Source organism: Peromyscus leucopus, chromosome 8b (assembly GCF_004664715.2).
Source record: "Peromyscus leucopus breed LL Stock chromosome 8b, UCI_PerLeu_2.1, whole genome shotgun sequence".
Classification (NCBI taxonomy): domain Eukaryota; kingdom Metazoa; phylum Chordata; class Mammalia; order Rodentia; family Cricetidae; genus Peromyscus; species Peromyscus leucopus.
In genome coordinates this window covers 60,089,592-60,104,022 of record NC_051086.1, presented here as the reverse complement: position 1 = coordinate 60,104,022, position 14,431 = coordinate 60,089,592, and the positions used below count along the sequence as shown (strand labels likewise).

The window sequence follows — 14,431 nt, the reverse complement described above, 5'->3', positions numbered from 1 at the left end:
TGCCTAGAAGGTTGGGATTTAGAAATAATGGGTTAAATAAGAGAGAAATTTGAATGCACATGAATAACAATCCAAATAGGGTGTTCTTTATCTTATGTGTTTTAAGATTGTAGATTATCCCTAGAAATTATTAGTTTATGATCTATTAGAGTACATCAAGATCCACCTTTTCTATCCCTATGTCCAATCCTGGCTCTGTGCTACATGGAAACTTCCTTTGGCAGTCTTAGAACACTTTTACAAATGGAAATAATTGGCCAAATTTGTACTGGGGGTTTGTGATATAGCTCAGTAGTAGAAGGAGTGTTTGGCATGAATGAAGCCCTACGTTCAATTCCTGGCACCAAGAAAACCCTGCAAATTCGTACTGTCACCTTGACAATGCCATTTATTCATATTTGCTAGAGACCGTTTACCACTATATGAACTGTGGACATCAGTTTAATGTAATTATCAGAAAAGTTTATCTAACTATCGACTATGCCATATTATAGTTTGGAGAGAAAATTAGAAGCTTGTCTTCAAAGAGAGGGAATTTCAAAAGCACTTCAGGACTATGGAGATTTTTATAATTTAAATTTAAGAACTTAGTGATGGGGCTGGAGAGATGGCTCAGTGGTTAAGAGCAATGGCTGTTCTTTCAGAAGATCTAGGTTTAGTTCCCAGCACTCACATGGTAGCTCACAACCAACTGTAATTCCAGTTAATTCAAGTTCCAGAGGATCCAATATGCTTTTCTGGCCTCTGTGGGGCACCAGGCACACACATGGTGCACATACATACATGCAGGTCACACACACACACACACACACACACACACACACACACAAACACACACTAAAACAAATTCTTTAAAATAAAAAGAATTTTTACTTGAGTACTTGGTTTATATTTCATTTCATCCTCAAGGGTTTAAAAAATACTTTGGCTCCTGGACATGGTAGTGCACACCTTTAATCCCAACACTCCAGAGGCAGATGAAGGTGAATCTCTGTGAGTTTGAGGCCAGCCTGGTCTCTATAAAGAGTTCCAGGCAAGCCAGAGCTACGTAATAAGACTGTCCCAAAAAGAAAAAGAAAAATTGGAAACTAGTATAATAGTCTTACTGTTTAGAAACTCTAGCACCAAACCGATTGCCTCTGAGTTTTGATTTTTGTCTTTTAGGTCCACATTGGAATTAAAGGATTTGTTAAAGATTCAGTAACAGGAGCTGGGTTAGAGAATGCAACCATCTCAGTGGCTGGTATTAATCATAATATCACAACTGGAAGATTTGGTGATTTCCATAGATTACTCATTCCTGGAATTTACAATCTTACAGCAGTTTCAACTGGGTAAAAGTTTTAAACTAGACTCTTAATTATAATGCCAAGCCTCTCTTTAGATGTAAGACAGAGGGATTATCTAAATGCTACTCATCAAGTGTGGCTTCTGTTTTTCCTTGTTCTCTGACTTTTTGGTTCTTTAATAATGAGAAAGTACTATCACAGAGTGTTTTTTCACATAGTCCAACAGTGTGGAGCATAATTGTAACAGTGGGCGGCAGAACGATTGTAAAAGCTTTACGAGAGATTCTGCTAATTGAATCCGAGAGAAGCAGCCCGGGCTCTGTAGATGGAGCTTGAAGGTCTGTCCTCGCAGCTTTCTGATACATTAAAGCAGTGGTTTTCACCTGGGCAAACCTTACTGCACGCTCACGTCATGGGGATTTTATTACTAATCTTTAATTCTGAGCTTTTGTAATGGAAGGAAGTGGGAATGCTAGTCTGGCAAGGCTGTGCCAGATGCCTAGCACCTGCCTCTGAACACCGTGGCAGCAGTACATGGGGCAATAGCTTGTCTGTCCCTTGAATATCACAGCAGCTTTTTTTTTGACACACATTCTAGTGTTTGATACCCGGGAAGCTTTGTGAGAGAAATAACTCTTAAAGACTTAACAGTATTTTCTGGGAAATAACATTCTAAGATGGCTAAATTATGCAGTTGTCTTAGTTTAGTTTTTGAGTTTTGATAGATCATTAAGTGCAGGAGTATGAAAAAAAGGTCACTGTGTTTTTATAATGCTAAAACATTGTGTGTCTTAACTCTATGCCACCTCCATTTCTAATTTTTTAAAGGTATATGCCATTGACTATTAATAATATAATGGTGAAAGAAGGACCAGCCACAGAAATGGATTTTTCCCTTCGACCAACTGTGACTTCAGTAATTCCTGACTCAACTGAGGGTGTAGCAACTCCTGGCACAGTGGCTGTCCCTAATATTCCTTCTGGAACATCATCCTCTCATCAGCCAATTCAGCCTAAAGACTTTCACCACCACCATTTCCCTGATATGGAAATCTTCTTGAGAAGATTTGCCAACGAATATCCTAATATCACTCGTCTTTACTCACTGGGAAAATCAGTAGAGTCAAGAGAACTGTATGTGATGGAGATATCTGATAACCCAGGTGTCCATGAACCAGGTAATTGGCTGGCCTTACACATGATTTCAGTAGTTCCTCTCAAAGCTAGTGTTGTATCACTGTGCTTTGTTCAGAAATGTCATCTGTATAGTGTGTAACTTCAGTTAAGAACACATGGTCAAAAATAACAGATCCATTCTGTTCCCAGAAGAGAAAATCCATTTGGTAATCTATATTTGCATGATATTAGTGTGTTCATAGATTGGATTCATTCAGCTGAGTTCAGTTTGGCATGTGGATATACATGTATGCATATTAGAAAGACCTCTCTCTCTCTCTCTCTCTCTCTCTCTCTCTCTCTCTCTCTCTCTCTCTATATATATATATACCCCTGCTCAGACATATATTCTGGTAAGGAAGCTACAATATGTTTATGTAGATTTTTCTTGATGTTGGCTATACATATTTACTTAATATTTTAGCTTATGGTTTTTATATATATTAGGGAAAAAACAGACTTCATGTTAACTGAAGAGGAAAAACAGGCTTTTCCATGTAATTATTTGTTTTCAGGGGAACCAGAATTTAAGTATATTGGAAATATGCATGGAAACGAAGTGGTTGGAAGAGAACTGCTATTAAACCTCATCGAATACCTTTGCAAGAACTTTGGAACAGACCCTGAAGTAACAGATTTGGTTCGCAGCACTAGAATTCACCTTATGCCGTCCATGAATCCTGATGGGTATGAAAAGTCCCAGGAAGGTAAAACACAGCTGACTATTAAAGCCTCATCTGTTGACTGTTGTATAGCATGGTTATTCTGGAATAGAGAAGACATTGAAGTTTTTTTGTTTTTATGATTTGTGAGTGGTTTTAGCTTTTATGTACTTAGAAAATAGGGCAGACTTTTCATTATGTGATGAAGCATATGTATAGAATGTGTGTGTGTGGTATATGTACACTAGTATGTGTGTGGAAGGTAGAGGTTGATGTTGGGTTCTTATTCAATTGCTCCACTCCTTATTTTCGAGAACCTGGAATCTGATTCAGATCAACTTGCTAGTCAATGAGCTCCAGGGATCTACCTAACTCTGCCCCCTAGCGTTGGAGTTGCAGATGCACATTGAGTACCTAGCTTTTTAATGTGGGTGTCCGGGGTCCTAACAGGTATTCATTCCAGCCCTTCACCAAGATGTGGGGTCCTTGTTTGGTTTTGCATTTCTGTAGTGGTTATTTGTCTTCATCAAGGTTCTCTAGAGGAACAGAACTGATAGAGATGTGTGTGTGTGTGTGTGTGTGTGTGTGTGTGTGTGTGTGTGTGTGTGTAAAACCATAAAAAGGGCTTAGTCAGATTGACTTATATGATTAGAAGCTGGGTAGTTAAACAATAATCGTGTGCATTGGAGAACCAGATAACTTGGTGGCTATTCAGAACAAGAAGGTGGAAGCCTTAAACCAAGTCACCAATGATTCAGTCCAAGGCTGAAGCCCTGGCAGCTGCCTGGAGTCCTTGATCCGAGTTGCTGTTGAAAGTCTTGAAGCCAAAGTCAGATCCATGGGTGCCAGCAGCCGAAGTGAATGCACCTGCTCAGGAGGAACGGAGTGGCAGCTGCTAGCTGGCTTCCTCCTTCATGGGTTTTGTTCTTTCTGGGTCCCCCAGCCTAGTGGACGGTCCACACATGTTCAGGGCCAGCCCTGTTCATCATACTGTCCCATGTATGTAAAACACCCTTGAGGGCACACCCCACAGTGTGCTTTGCTAGTCTCGTGTCTCAATCCAGTCAAGTTGACAAGCAAGATTAACCATCATTTATTAAAAAAAAAAAAAAAAATGGAAGACTTTTCTAAATTGTTTCATTTTTAACTGTTCTTATTAAATTATTACATTTGTAACCTTACTTTATCCTTGGAAAATCAAACGAGATAATATTTCAGACCAGCAGCTCCCATACTCATCCATGTTCCATGCCTGCTAAGTGAGTGCTTTTCCTTTGCCTGCCTCCCTAGGCAGGCCCATCTCTCCTGAGGCAGTGCTGAGAGAGCTGGAGGACAGGCTTACTCAGGCCGCCTTCTGCGGAACCCCAGAAGAGTAAGAATCCATCTTTTCCCACCCAGGACTCCATAGGAAACTTTTAAATATTTTTCCCTTAAAAGTTTGATAATTTTCATCTAGAATGAATTGATAGAGGGTAGCTTAACGGGGAAAGTTTAAATGTATTTATATAGAGAAACATAAGATTCATATAAGTCTCAAGGGAGAACTAAGCAGTTGATGTTTATATATACCTAAGCCAGGGGCTTTGGGTCTGATTGGGTGGCAGGTGGTTATGGGGTGTGGAAGGTTGAGGAGAGAATGTTCACAGCCAGCAAGGGTGGTTTTGTCAGGCAGATAAAGTCTGCCAGGTGACAACTGTCTGTGACCGTCTCTGGCCAGGTGTCAGACCCCAATCCCTTCTATGTAAGGGAATGGCTTTCCTAGGCACAAAGTGGGGTGTCAGGGAGGACAGCTTTTGTATAAAAGGACAGCTTTGCAGAGCTATTCTTTCTCTGCAGTCTCTCCATAGCCAACCTGAGGGTGGCCAGCCATCTGTGTGGGCGTGATGCTTTACTCTCCACGGCTGCTCCTAGCAGCGTCTCCTGTGGATGGAGCAGGCCCCACAGTGTGGATGTGCAGACAGGAGGGTAGCTCCCACCGCGCTGACGTGGCTCTCTCACACACAGGCTCCGGGTGATCTTAGCATTCTGGGGTTCTTGCTCCTCAGTTGCCGGCATCACAGATCCACACACGCACACCTCCAGTCTTCTGAAAGGGAGAGCCCGGTACCCCTAGGTCCCTCAGTTAGCTCCTCCTCACCTCAGGTCTCTCGTTATAATGACAGCACAGGGCTCCTGCTCATGTAAGAATCTCCACAGCTAAGCTTGAGTGGAACCTTTTTCCTTTATCGGGTGAAATATCCCGATACAATGCTCTCTACTGATGGTACCTTCTTGTGACCACTTTAATGTCAGCATCCACAGTTTTCTTTTCGTTGGTCTGGTTTTTTGTGATGAAGTCCCACCAACTCAAGGGGTTGCTTATGCTATTGTGTGTTTACTATTAACACTTGAGCAATGCTTTAGTATCATTTGTGTAATTTGGATTTTTTTTCCTTTCAAAGGATGAGCAGAGGACAGATGCTAAAGAGTAATGATTTTACCTCTTTGCTTTAGAGATCTAGAAAAGAGATTTTTTTAAAAAATATACAATGTAAAAAAAAGATACATTTTGCTCACAGTGGGTTTGGTAGCAATGAGCCTGATGTGCTTACATTTAAGATGGTTGAAGTTGTGTGTGTGGCATTAACATGTAATAAAACATGTCTTAAATTTTAATCCTTTGTCCTGCAGGAGACTCAATAAGTGTAGTTGGCAGAAACAACAGCAACAACTTTGACCTAAATCGAAATTTCCCAGACCAGTTTGTTCCAATCACAGATCCTACTCAGCCAGAGACCATCGCGGTGATGAGCTGGGTGAAGGCCTATCCATTTGTGCTGTCGGCCAATCTGCATGGAGGTATGACAGCTCCGTATGGACTAAGTAGCTCTCGTTGAGAGCATTTGAAAATTCTGCTGAAATTCTATCTAGTCCTAGGCTAGCTTCAAGTGAGTATCCTCTACTGCTTCTGTGACAGAGAACAGTTAAAACCTTCCTCCTTGCTCTGTAGGTCAGTGAGCTGGCTGTTCCTTCCCCACACACGCTTGCTTTCTTTCCTTTGTGGTGGTTGTTGTTTTAGACAGGCCTGGGGCTCACTGTGCAGACTGTGTTGGCCTCACAGAGCCAACCTCCTCCTGCCTCTGCCTCCATGGTGCTGGGATTACAGGCAAACAGCAAGCTCAGCTTCTCCTCATCTTTCTCTCATTTTTCATTTCATGCTGTTTATTATTGTGTATGTATGGTGTGTGTGTGTGTGTGTGTGTGTGCTATGGCATGTGTGTGGAGGTCAGAGGACACCTTTCAGAAGTAAGTTCTCGCCTTCCACTGGATTGAGGATCTAATTCAGGTTGTGGATTTGCCCACAAGTGCTTTTCTCCCACTGAGCCAGCTCCCCTCCTTCTCCCTCTTCTTCCCCTCCCCCCATCTTTCCTTCCCCTTTCTTGCTCTTCTTTTTCTCCTGTCACCTGCTCCCCTTCCTCTAATAGTTCTTCAAGGGCTTCATGTTCATTCGTTATCCTGTTAATTAGGCACCATGCATTTTGCCATCATAAAAACCAAGCACCAGCAGATCCAAATGTTCAGTCTTGCTCGCTTCTAAAGTCTTATAAACTCTCTTATGTGAGTATAGGTTTTGATATTCTCCTGTCTTCCACTGTGCACTCTGTCTGTCTGTCTCTCTCTCTCTCTCTCTGTATGTATATACACACATATGCTATAGCTACTTAACTGCAGCATAATGACTTCATTCTCATTGAGGGTTTGGAACTATATATGTCAATGTGATTCATCAGGAGTGAGTCAGTTGAACAGAAAAGGTCACTATTAGGAAAAATACTGTATCTGAGCTGGTAGAGTACTTGCCTAGCATCATGAAGCCCTGGAATCCATGAACAGCACCCCATAAACCTGGCATGGTGGCATATGCCTATAATCGCAGCACTCAGGAAAAAGAAGCAGGAGGAGGAATTCAAGATCCTTCTCAGCTACATAGCTAGTTCAAGGCAGCCTGGGATACATGAGAACTTGTCTCAAAACAAAACAAAACATCACAATGTCCAGCTAGAGTTATGTGACTAAGAGTGAGGTATCAGGCCAGAGAGATGGCCCAGCAGATATGGGCTCATGACAGGTTCTATCCCCTGAAACTACACAGTGGAAGGTGAGAGCCTACTCCAGCAAATTGCTTTCTGACTTCCACACATGTGTGCTCATGCAGTAGAAAGCATAATAAGTGGATACATGAGAACAGTATGACAAGCTGGAAACTAAAGGATCAGTCCTTTGACACATGTAGCTCAAAGCTTTTCCCTAGACCCACCTTTACTACTTTCCTCCGGTGGAAAGCATGAGGGGTATCAACAGCTTTTTTGTGCTTGAAAGCATCACTGTCTTTACCTTGAGTCAGATGGTGCAACTCCAGTGGAATAATTAGACTCAGGAAGAACAGAGTGGCAGCTGCTAGCTGTTAGTCCCGCCTATACTTCCTGCCTAGCCACTGGCCAATCAGTGTTTTATTTATTGACCAATCAGAGCAACAGATTTGACATACAGACCATCCCACAGCATACAAGAATCAAAAGGCTCTCTTAACTAAATAGGTCTTAAAGAACTTGCAATTAAAAAATATCACACGGTGAAATTAAGCGGGCCCAAAGTCTACCCAGCTCAATGAACTTCTAGAATGACTAGAACAGCCATTCTGAAGCTGTGGAGCTTCACACTGGATTTTAGTGAATGTGTAAAGTGCTTTGATGATATTTTAGATCATAAAAACTGAGTAAATTTTGATACTTTTTCAGTAACACATTTTAAAGGTCATGGAATTTTAAAATAAGAACAGACCCTTAAGATCCAACTAAGTCATCCCTTATTTTGGACATGGAATCTAAAACAGGTTAAGCAACTTATAGATAGCAGGGCCAGCCTGTTTGTGTTGCTGATTTATTTTAGAACAGTTAATGGTGCCTTTTCCTGTTTCCCTTGTAGGTTCTTTGGTGGTTAACTATCCTTTTGATGATAATGAACAAGGAGTGGCTATATACAGTAAATCACCAGATGATGCCGTGTTTCAGCAAATAGCGCTTTCTTATTCCAAGGTAGGTTTGTGTTTGGATGCTAGAAAGTTAATTCAGTAAAAACTACCTTAAAATAAAGCATTTGTAGTTTGGTGGTGGTGGTGGTGGTGGTGGTGGTGGTGGTGGTGGTGGTGCACACCTTTAATCGCATCATTTGGGAGGCAGAGGCAGGTGGCTCTCTGTGAGTTCCAGGACAGCCTGATCTACGGAGCGAGTTCCAGGACAACCAGGGCTACACAGAGAAAACCCAAAATATTAATAATAATAAATTAAAAAAAATAAAACATTCAGATCAGGTACTCTCATAGCCGATTGTGATTTTATTGGCTATGGATCATAAAGGTTACTACTGCAACTCTGCTTTCTGATTACAACCTTTGATCATCCCACCTTCATACTCCTTCCCGCTCTGCAAATGGACCTTGTGAGATTCATATTCAGGGTTGCTAATAAAAGAATGCAGCTGTTGATTTTACCTTAAAGAATTGTTACCTTTTATTTGGGTGTGGCATATCTGGGGGGGGCATGCATACAATAAGAAGAATGAATATTTTACCATCTATCAAAAATCAAAATTAACTGATCAGATTTTTTCACATATTCCCATCATACTCTACACTCATTCACCATGACTTAATATATTTTGTTGTTGTTTTGAGACAGGGTTTCTCTGTGTAACAGCCCTGGCTGTCTTGGAACTCACTTTGTAGACCAAGCTATCTTCGAATTCACAGAGATCCACCTGCCTCTGCCTTCCTAGTGTTAGGATTAAAGGCATGTGCCACCACTGCCTGCCCCAACAATTCTTTACCTTAATTTTATTTCCTTAGACTATTAAACTTTTTTTGTTTATCTTTCTCCCTAGCCTAGCCCTATAGCTATATCTTTCAGTGATATTCCTAAGGATCTTGCACATCCTTTTCACATACCTGCTTTCCCAATATCTAGTCCTCAGTAGTTATCACTGTCTTCATTTGGTTCTGTAGCTGTGATAAAGCCCATGACCAAAAGCAACTTATGGAGGAAAAGCTTTATTTGGCTTGCATATCCTGGATCACAGTCCATTGAGGGAAGCCAAACAGGAACCTGGAGGTTGGAGCTAAAGTAGAAGCTGTGGGGAAATGGTGCTTACTGGCTTGCTCCTCATGGATTTCTCAGTCTGCTTTCTTAGAGCAGCTAGGACCACCTGCTTACAGGGTGGCACTACATATTGGTCCAATAGTAGAACAGTACATCTCTGTCGTATAATTTGATGAGTAGATAGACATGGATAGACATTGATGGAGTCAGGAGGATAGCAGATTGTGGTGGCAACCTTCAGTAGAAAACCAGAAAGCAAAGTATGGCTGGGTATGGTATTCACTGCACACCTTTAATCCCAGCACTTGGGAAGAAGCAGGATCTCCAGGGTCTACACAGAGAGTTCCAGGACAGTCAGTTCTACACAGTAAGACCCACACTAAAAAAAGCATATGTACATTATTACAGTGACCTAAAATAATGGTTTTTACATGAGTGTGGTGGGATCAGATGCCTTTAGTGGGCACAGTAAGTTTCTGTTAGGAGCTTGTTTATATATTTTAAAGTTAAACGGCTAGTTCTAAGGTGATAGGGAATGTCACCATTTTTTTTTTTGTCCTTCTTTTCTATTGCCAAGGAGGGAGATGCAGCTTTGGCCATCTTGTAGAGTTGCATTTCTTCAGGAAACTTCTTCCCCAGTCAAAGCCCTCTTCTCTCCTCTGGATTCTGTAGCATTTATTTGTGCCCTCACGGAACTGTAAATGATTACACACATACTTCATGCCACATGCCAGGCTGCATACTAAAGACACCAACACACAAATTGTTTCCAGGAATGTTGTCCTAAAAGAAGAAAAATGGCTGCAGAAATGGCAATAAATAAATAAAAATAAGAAAAAAATACCAGTCTCCCCACTCTGTACAGGAATGTTGACTGGCTTGGTCTTGTGTAGACAGATGTTGCCACACCAAGCTCTTAATTTTAATTAATTATTTTTCCTTATTACTGTATGTGAATGTATGTTGTGCAGCAGGAGAAAGAGGTTGCCTGCCATGGCAATGTGTGGAGGGGGTCAGAGGACAACTCTGGAGTCAATGTGGATTCCAGGGGTCAAACTCAGGTCTCCAGGCTTGTGCAGCAAATATCTTTAGCAACTGAATCACTTCAGTGGCCTTTGATTTTTATTTAAAAAAAAAATAAACTCACAGTCAAAATTCAACTGACAGAATACTATACATTGAAAAGTCTCAAACTTCTATATATCCCTTTTGGTAACCTTTTAAAATTTTTACTGTATCCATCCAGCATTTTTTTTTAATATGAATGCAAACAAATACTAGTGAACATTTTTTTTCTTTTTCAGGAAAATTCCCAGATGTTTCAAGGAACACCTTGCAAGGATAAGAGTATCCTTAATGAGTATTTTCCTCATGGGATAACAAACGGAGCTAGTTGGTATAACGTCCCAGGTAAAGATCAAGGCCGAACAACTTGGGTTTTCTGTTCCCCTGGATGGTGCTGCTTGCTAATGATCTTTTTCAATTTTGAAAAAGAACTATTGTTTTTTATAAAATGCTCAAATGATTTAGACACTGCAATAACCTTTTCAACTGTTTGGCGTTTAGTGCTCTTTGAGCTCTGCATAGACACACTGCATTACAGCCTGACCAGGGTCTAGATTTTTATCTCCAAACCATTATAGGTCTTTCATGTGCTAGTGGGAAGGCCGTGCAGTACAATGAGTTCTTAATGAAAACACAGCGTCAAAGAGCTCTCCCATGAGTTAGTACTGTTCTTCATTCACTGCAGGGACAAGATAATTTGACTTTTTGCTAGGAATGATTCTTACCTTGTCTAAACAATTTTCAAATGTATTCCCAGTGATGTATTTTCACTCCATGTCTTTAGGTGGTATGCAGGACTGGAACTATTTACAGACAAATTGCTTTGAAGTAACTATCGAACTAGGTTGTGTAAAATACCCATTTGAGAATGAACTGCCAAAGTACTGGGAGCAAAATCGAAGATCTCTAATTCAGTTTATGAAACAGGTAACTACTCAAGAACAAACACGATTCCTTCCAAGACCAAGAAGAGCTTTATGTACATGTAGCTTTTCTATAGTGAAGTTAGAGAATGTTTTTAAAACATTCTTCTGTGTATGGGTGTCTGCATATATGTATGTGTACCACATGTGTGCAGTGTCCATGGAGGCCGTGTGGGTGCTGGCAAGCAAATCCAAGTCCTCTGCAAGAGATGCAAGTGTTCTTTAACCACAGAGCCATCTCTCCAGCCCCAGAATATACCTTTTCTAATTCTAATTTGTTTTAGTATATTTGCTCTGTTTCTATATTCCAGTTTGCTTTGTATATTTACCTAGAAAATTTGTGGGTGTAGATGAGTTTAATTGGGGAAGAAGAAAAAAGTGATTAAACAAGGTACCATTTGCTGTAATGGTTAGTGATTACTTTTTAATCCTGTCTTTATAAAAAGCTGACATGAATTAGCTGCTTACCAGCATTTGTTAGGTGATAGGAGGGATGTTTTTCTTATTGTCATTGATTATGTGTATGTGTAACATGTACAAGTGTGTAACAGTTTTATTTGGATCCTTTTATTTGAATATGCACAGTGGCCAGCAGGTAAAGAGTCTTCAGAAATATGTGAATAGTTAATTAGAATAACCTGATATGTTATGCTACCACATTTCTATAGTTTTCCTGAGTTTGTATACTAATATTAAAACCACTATGTGTTGTTATTGACATGTATAGAGAAGGCATATGACTGGTACAGTAAACACACACCACTCCACACCTGGGTTTAACATTTTTTGTACATTTTGCTGTGTTTGCTTTATTTATATAAAAACTATACAGATGCATGTTTCTGGCTAACTATTTCAGTGGAAATTAGAGATGTTAGAGTATTTTACCTTTAAACACCTATACATCTATTTACTTTTATTCATTCATTTATTTTACTTTTGTATGTTGGGTATTTGCATATATATATATATATATATCTGGTGCTTATAGAAGCCAGAAGAGGGCATCAGAATCAGATCCTCTGGAACTAGAGTTACTAGACAGTTGTGAGCTGCTATGTGGGTGTTGGGACATGAACCTAGGTCCTCTGGAAGAGTAACCAGTGCTTTTAACTGCTGAGCCATCTGTGTAGCCCCTAGGCATCTATTTCCTAAAAATAAGAATATTCTCCTGTATAGCATCTCTAAATGCTATTTTCTCACCTAAGAAAATTATACCAATTCTCTAATATTACATAATATCTGGTCTATATTCAAATTTCTATGTGCCCTACATGTAATCTTATAGATATATTTACAAGCAGGATATAGTATATTTGATTGTGGTATCTCCTTATCTTTTTAAATTTAGAACATTCTCCCTTTTTAAAGCAGTCTATTTGAAACAGGCCTGGCGTGTTTTCTTTTGCAGCATCCTATATTCTGAAGTAGTCATAATGTCCTAAAATTTAAGGTGTTATGTTCTTCACATGGTCTCTGCTTTCAGAAGCACAAATATGTTTTAATGAACATTTACATTTAGCTTTATTCAGAAGCCAAGGTCCTGGAAGCTCCTTTGTCTGCATTATTAGCAATCTGTCATTGTGGATATGTGCTCCCTAAGGAATTAGATGATCATTCAAAATCTGGTGTTGTTCTTTCTCCAGGTTCATCAGGGGGTCAAAGGGTTTGTCCTGGATGCCACAGATGGTAGGGGCATATTAAATGCTACCCTCAGTGTTGCTGAAATCAATCACCCAGTGACTACTTACAAAGCTGGAGATTACTGGCGCCTCTTGGTCCCAGGGACTTACAAGATCACAGCATCTGCTCGAGGGTGAGTGGTGACTGCTTTCAGATTCAGGCCTTGGGAATAAGACAAACATGGCTCCCTTCTAGAAGGTTATTTCCAGAAAGTCCCAGAGAGCCTGGAACGTGGAGTTTAATGCAGAGAGATTTAGAGCTAGTCTCACTACTGAGTATCTGCTGCCTATGGCCCTGCACCGTCAAATAGTCTCTGAAGTCATGGGCCTGCCTCTGTTCTGATCACCTGCCCTCTCCCTGTGATCTCCCTCAGTCAGTAGTAATTCTGGGATGTACTTGTTGGAAGAAGCAGGGAAAAAGGCAAATACTCTTGTTCTGCTGAGTTAGTTCATGCTGCCCACAGGGAACACAATTCTGTATATGTTCCCTTTTATAGCTTTTCCAAGCTCTCACATGCATTCATTTTTCTGTGATACATTTACATCATTGCTTCAGTGAAAATTTCTGCTGATTACAAGCTCTGAGTAAAGCCATTTTCCTCTTAAGGGTTTGTTTGTCTTTTTATCTGTCTGTCTATCTGAAAGATAGGATCTCATGTAGCTCAGGCTGACCCCAAAACTCCTAGTCCTCTCAAGTGCATCCCCAACTAGATTTATTTATTAAAAAGAAGAAAATAAGCCTATGGTAGAAAACTCAAACAACCTGATTTTCTTTATAGTCCTTTACAAGTGGCCTAGAATTGTGAACATTTACTTACTCTGAATCTTCTCTTTTCTTGTTTTGAGGCAGGAGCTGGTGTAGCCTAGGTTGGGCTTTAAACATCCTATGTAGTGGAGGCTGGCCTTGCATTTCTGGCCCTCCTGCCCTTCTCCTGGAGTGCTAAGGGTGCAGGTTTATCACCACACTCAGCTAGTTTTCTTTGTTCTTGATTTAATGAGGCTAGGCGCTACCACAGAACATTCCCCTCTCCTTTCTAGCCAACATACTTGTGAAGCTAGTTTGACCATCCATTGGAGGAAAGCTAAATCCATGGAGACAGAGTTATTAGTACCTTTTTCCCCACAAAGAATAGAGCCTTTAAATATCTAGTGTCTCACAAACAGGCTCAGAAGCCCATACTATTGCATTACAAGGTTCTTCTGTTTTCTTCTACTTGGGCAGAGAATATTAGAGAAACTAGAGCACCAGGGTGTCTGAGAAGCAGGCAGAGTCATCTTTGGAAGAGAATGTCCTAAGTTGCTACCTCAGACTTTTCCACCCACATACTTTAAAGGCTGTTGAGTGTATTCAGACCCCGGAGCCACTGGGTATCTTAATAAGCTCAAACTTTCATTTGAAATTATATTTTAATTTTTTATTATTTTAAGTGTGTGAGTATTTTGCCTGCATATATGTCTGTGCATGTCTGTTGCCCACAGCAGCCAAAAGAGGGTGTTGGA

At 40.5% G+C, this 14,431-nt stretch overlaps 1 protein-coding gene across 1 annotated transcript in view; it reads left to right on the top strand.

Moving 5' to 3' along the window:
- Cpd (carboxypeptidase D) overlaps positions 1-14,431 on the top strand; it is a 64,455-nt gene that overhangs the window by 30,212 nt on the left and 19,812 nt on the right. Inside the window, exons 4-11 of the mRNA XM_028866796.2 lie at positions 1,165-1,334; positions 2,118-2,467; positions 2,981-3,172; positions 5,798-5,965; positions 8,093-8,202; positions 10,566-10,671; positions 11,111-11,253; positions 12,896-13,065. Coding sequence (XP_028722629.1) covers positions 1,165-1,334; positions 2,118-2,467; positions 2,981-3,172; positions 5,798-5,965; positions 8,093-8,202; positions 10,566-10,671; positions 11,111-11,253; positions 12,896-13,065 — 1,409 coding nt within the window. The remainder of the gene's footprint in view (positions 1-1,164; positions 1,335-2,117; positions 2,468-2,980; positions 3,173-5,797; positions 5,966-8,092; positions 8,203-10,565; positions 10,672-11,110; positions 11,254-12,895; positions 13,066-14,431) is intronic.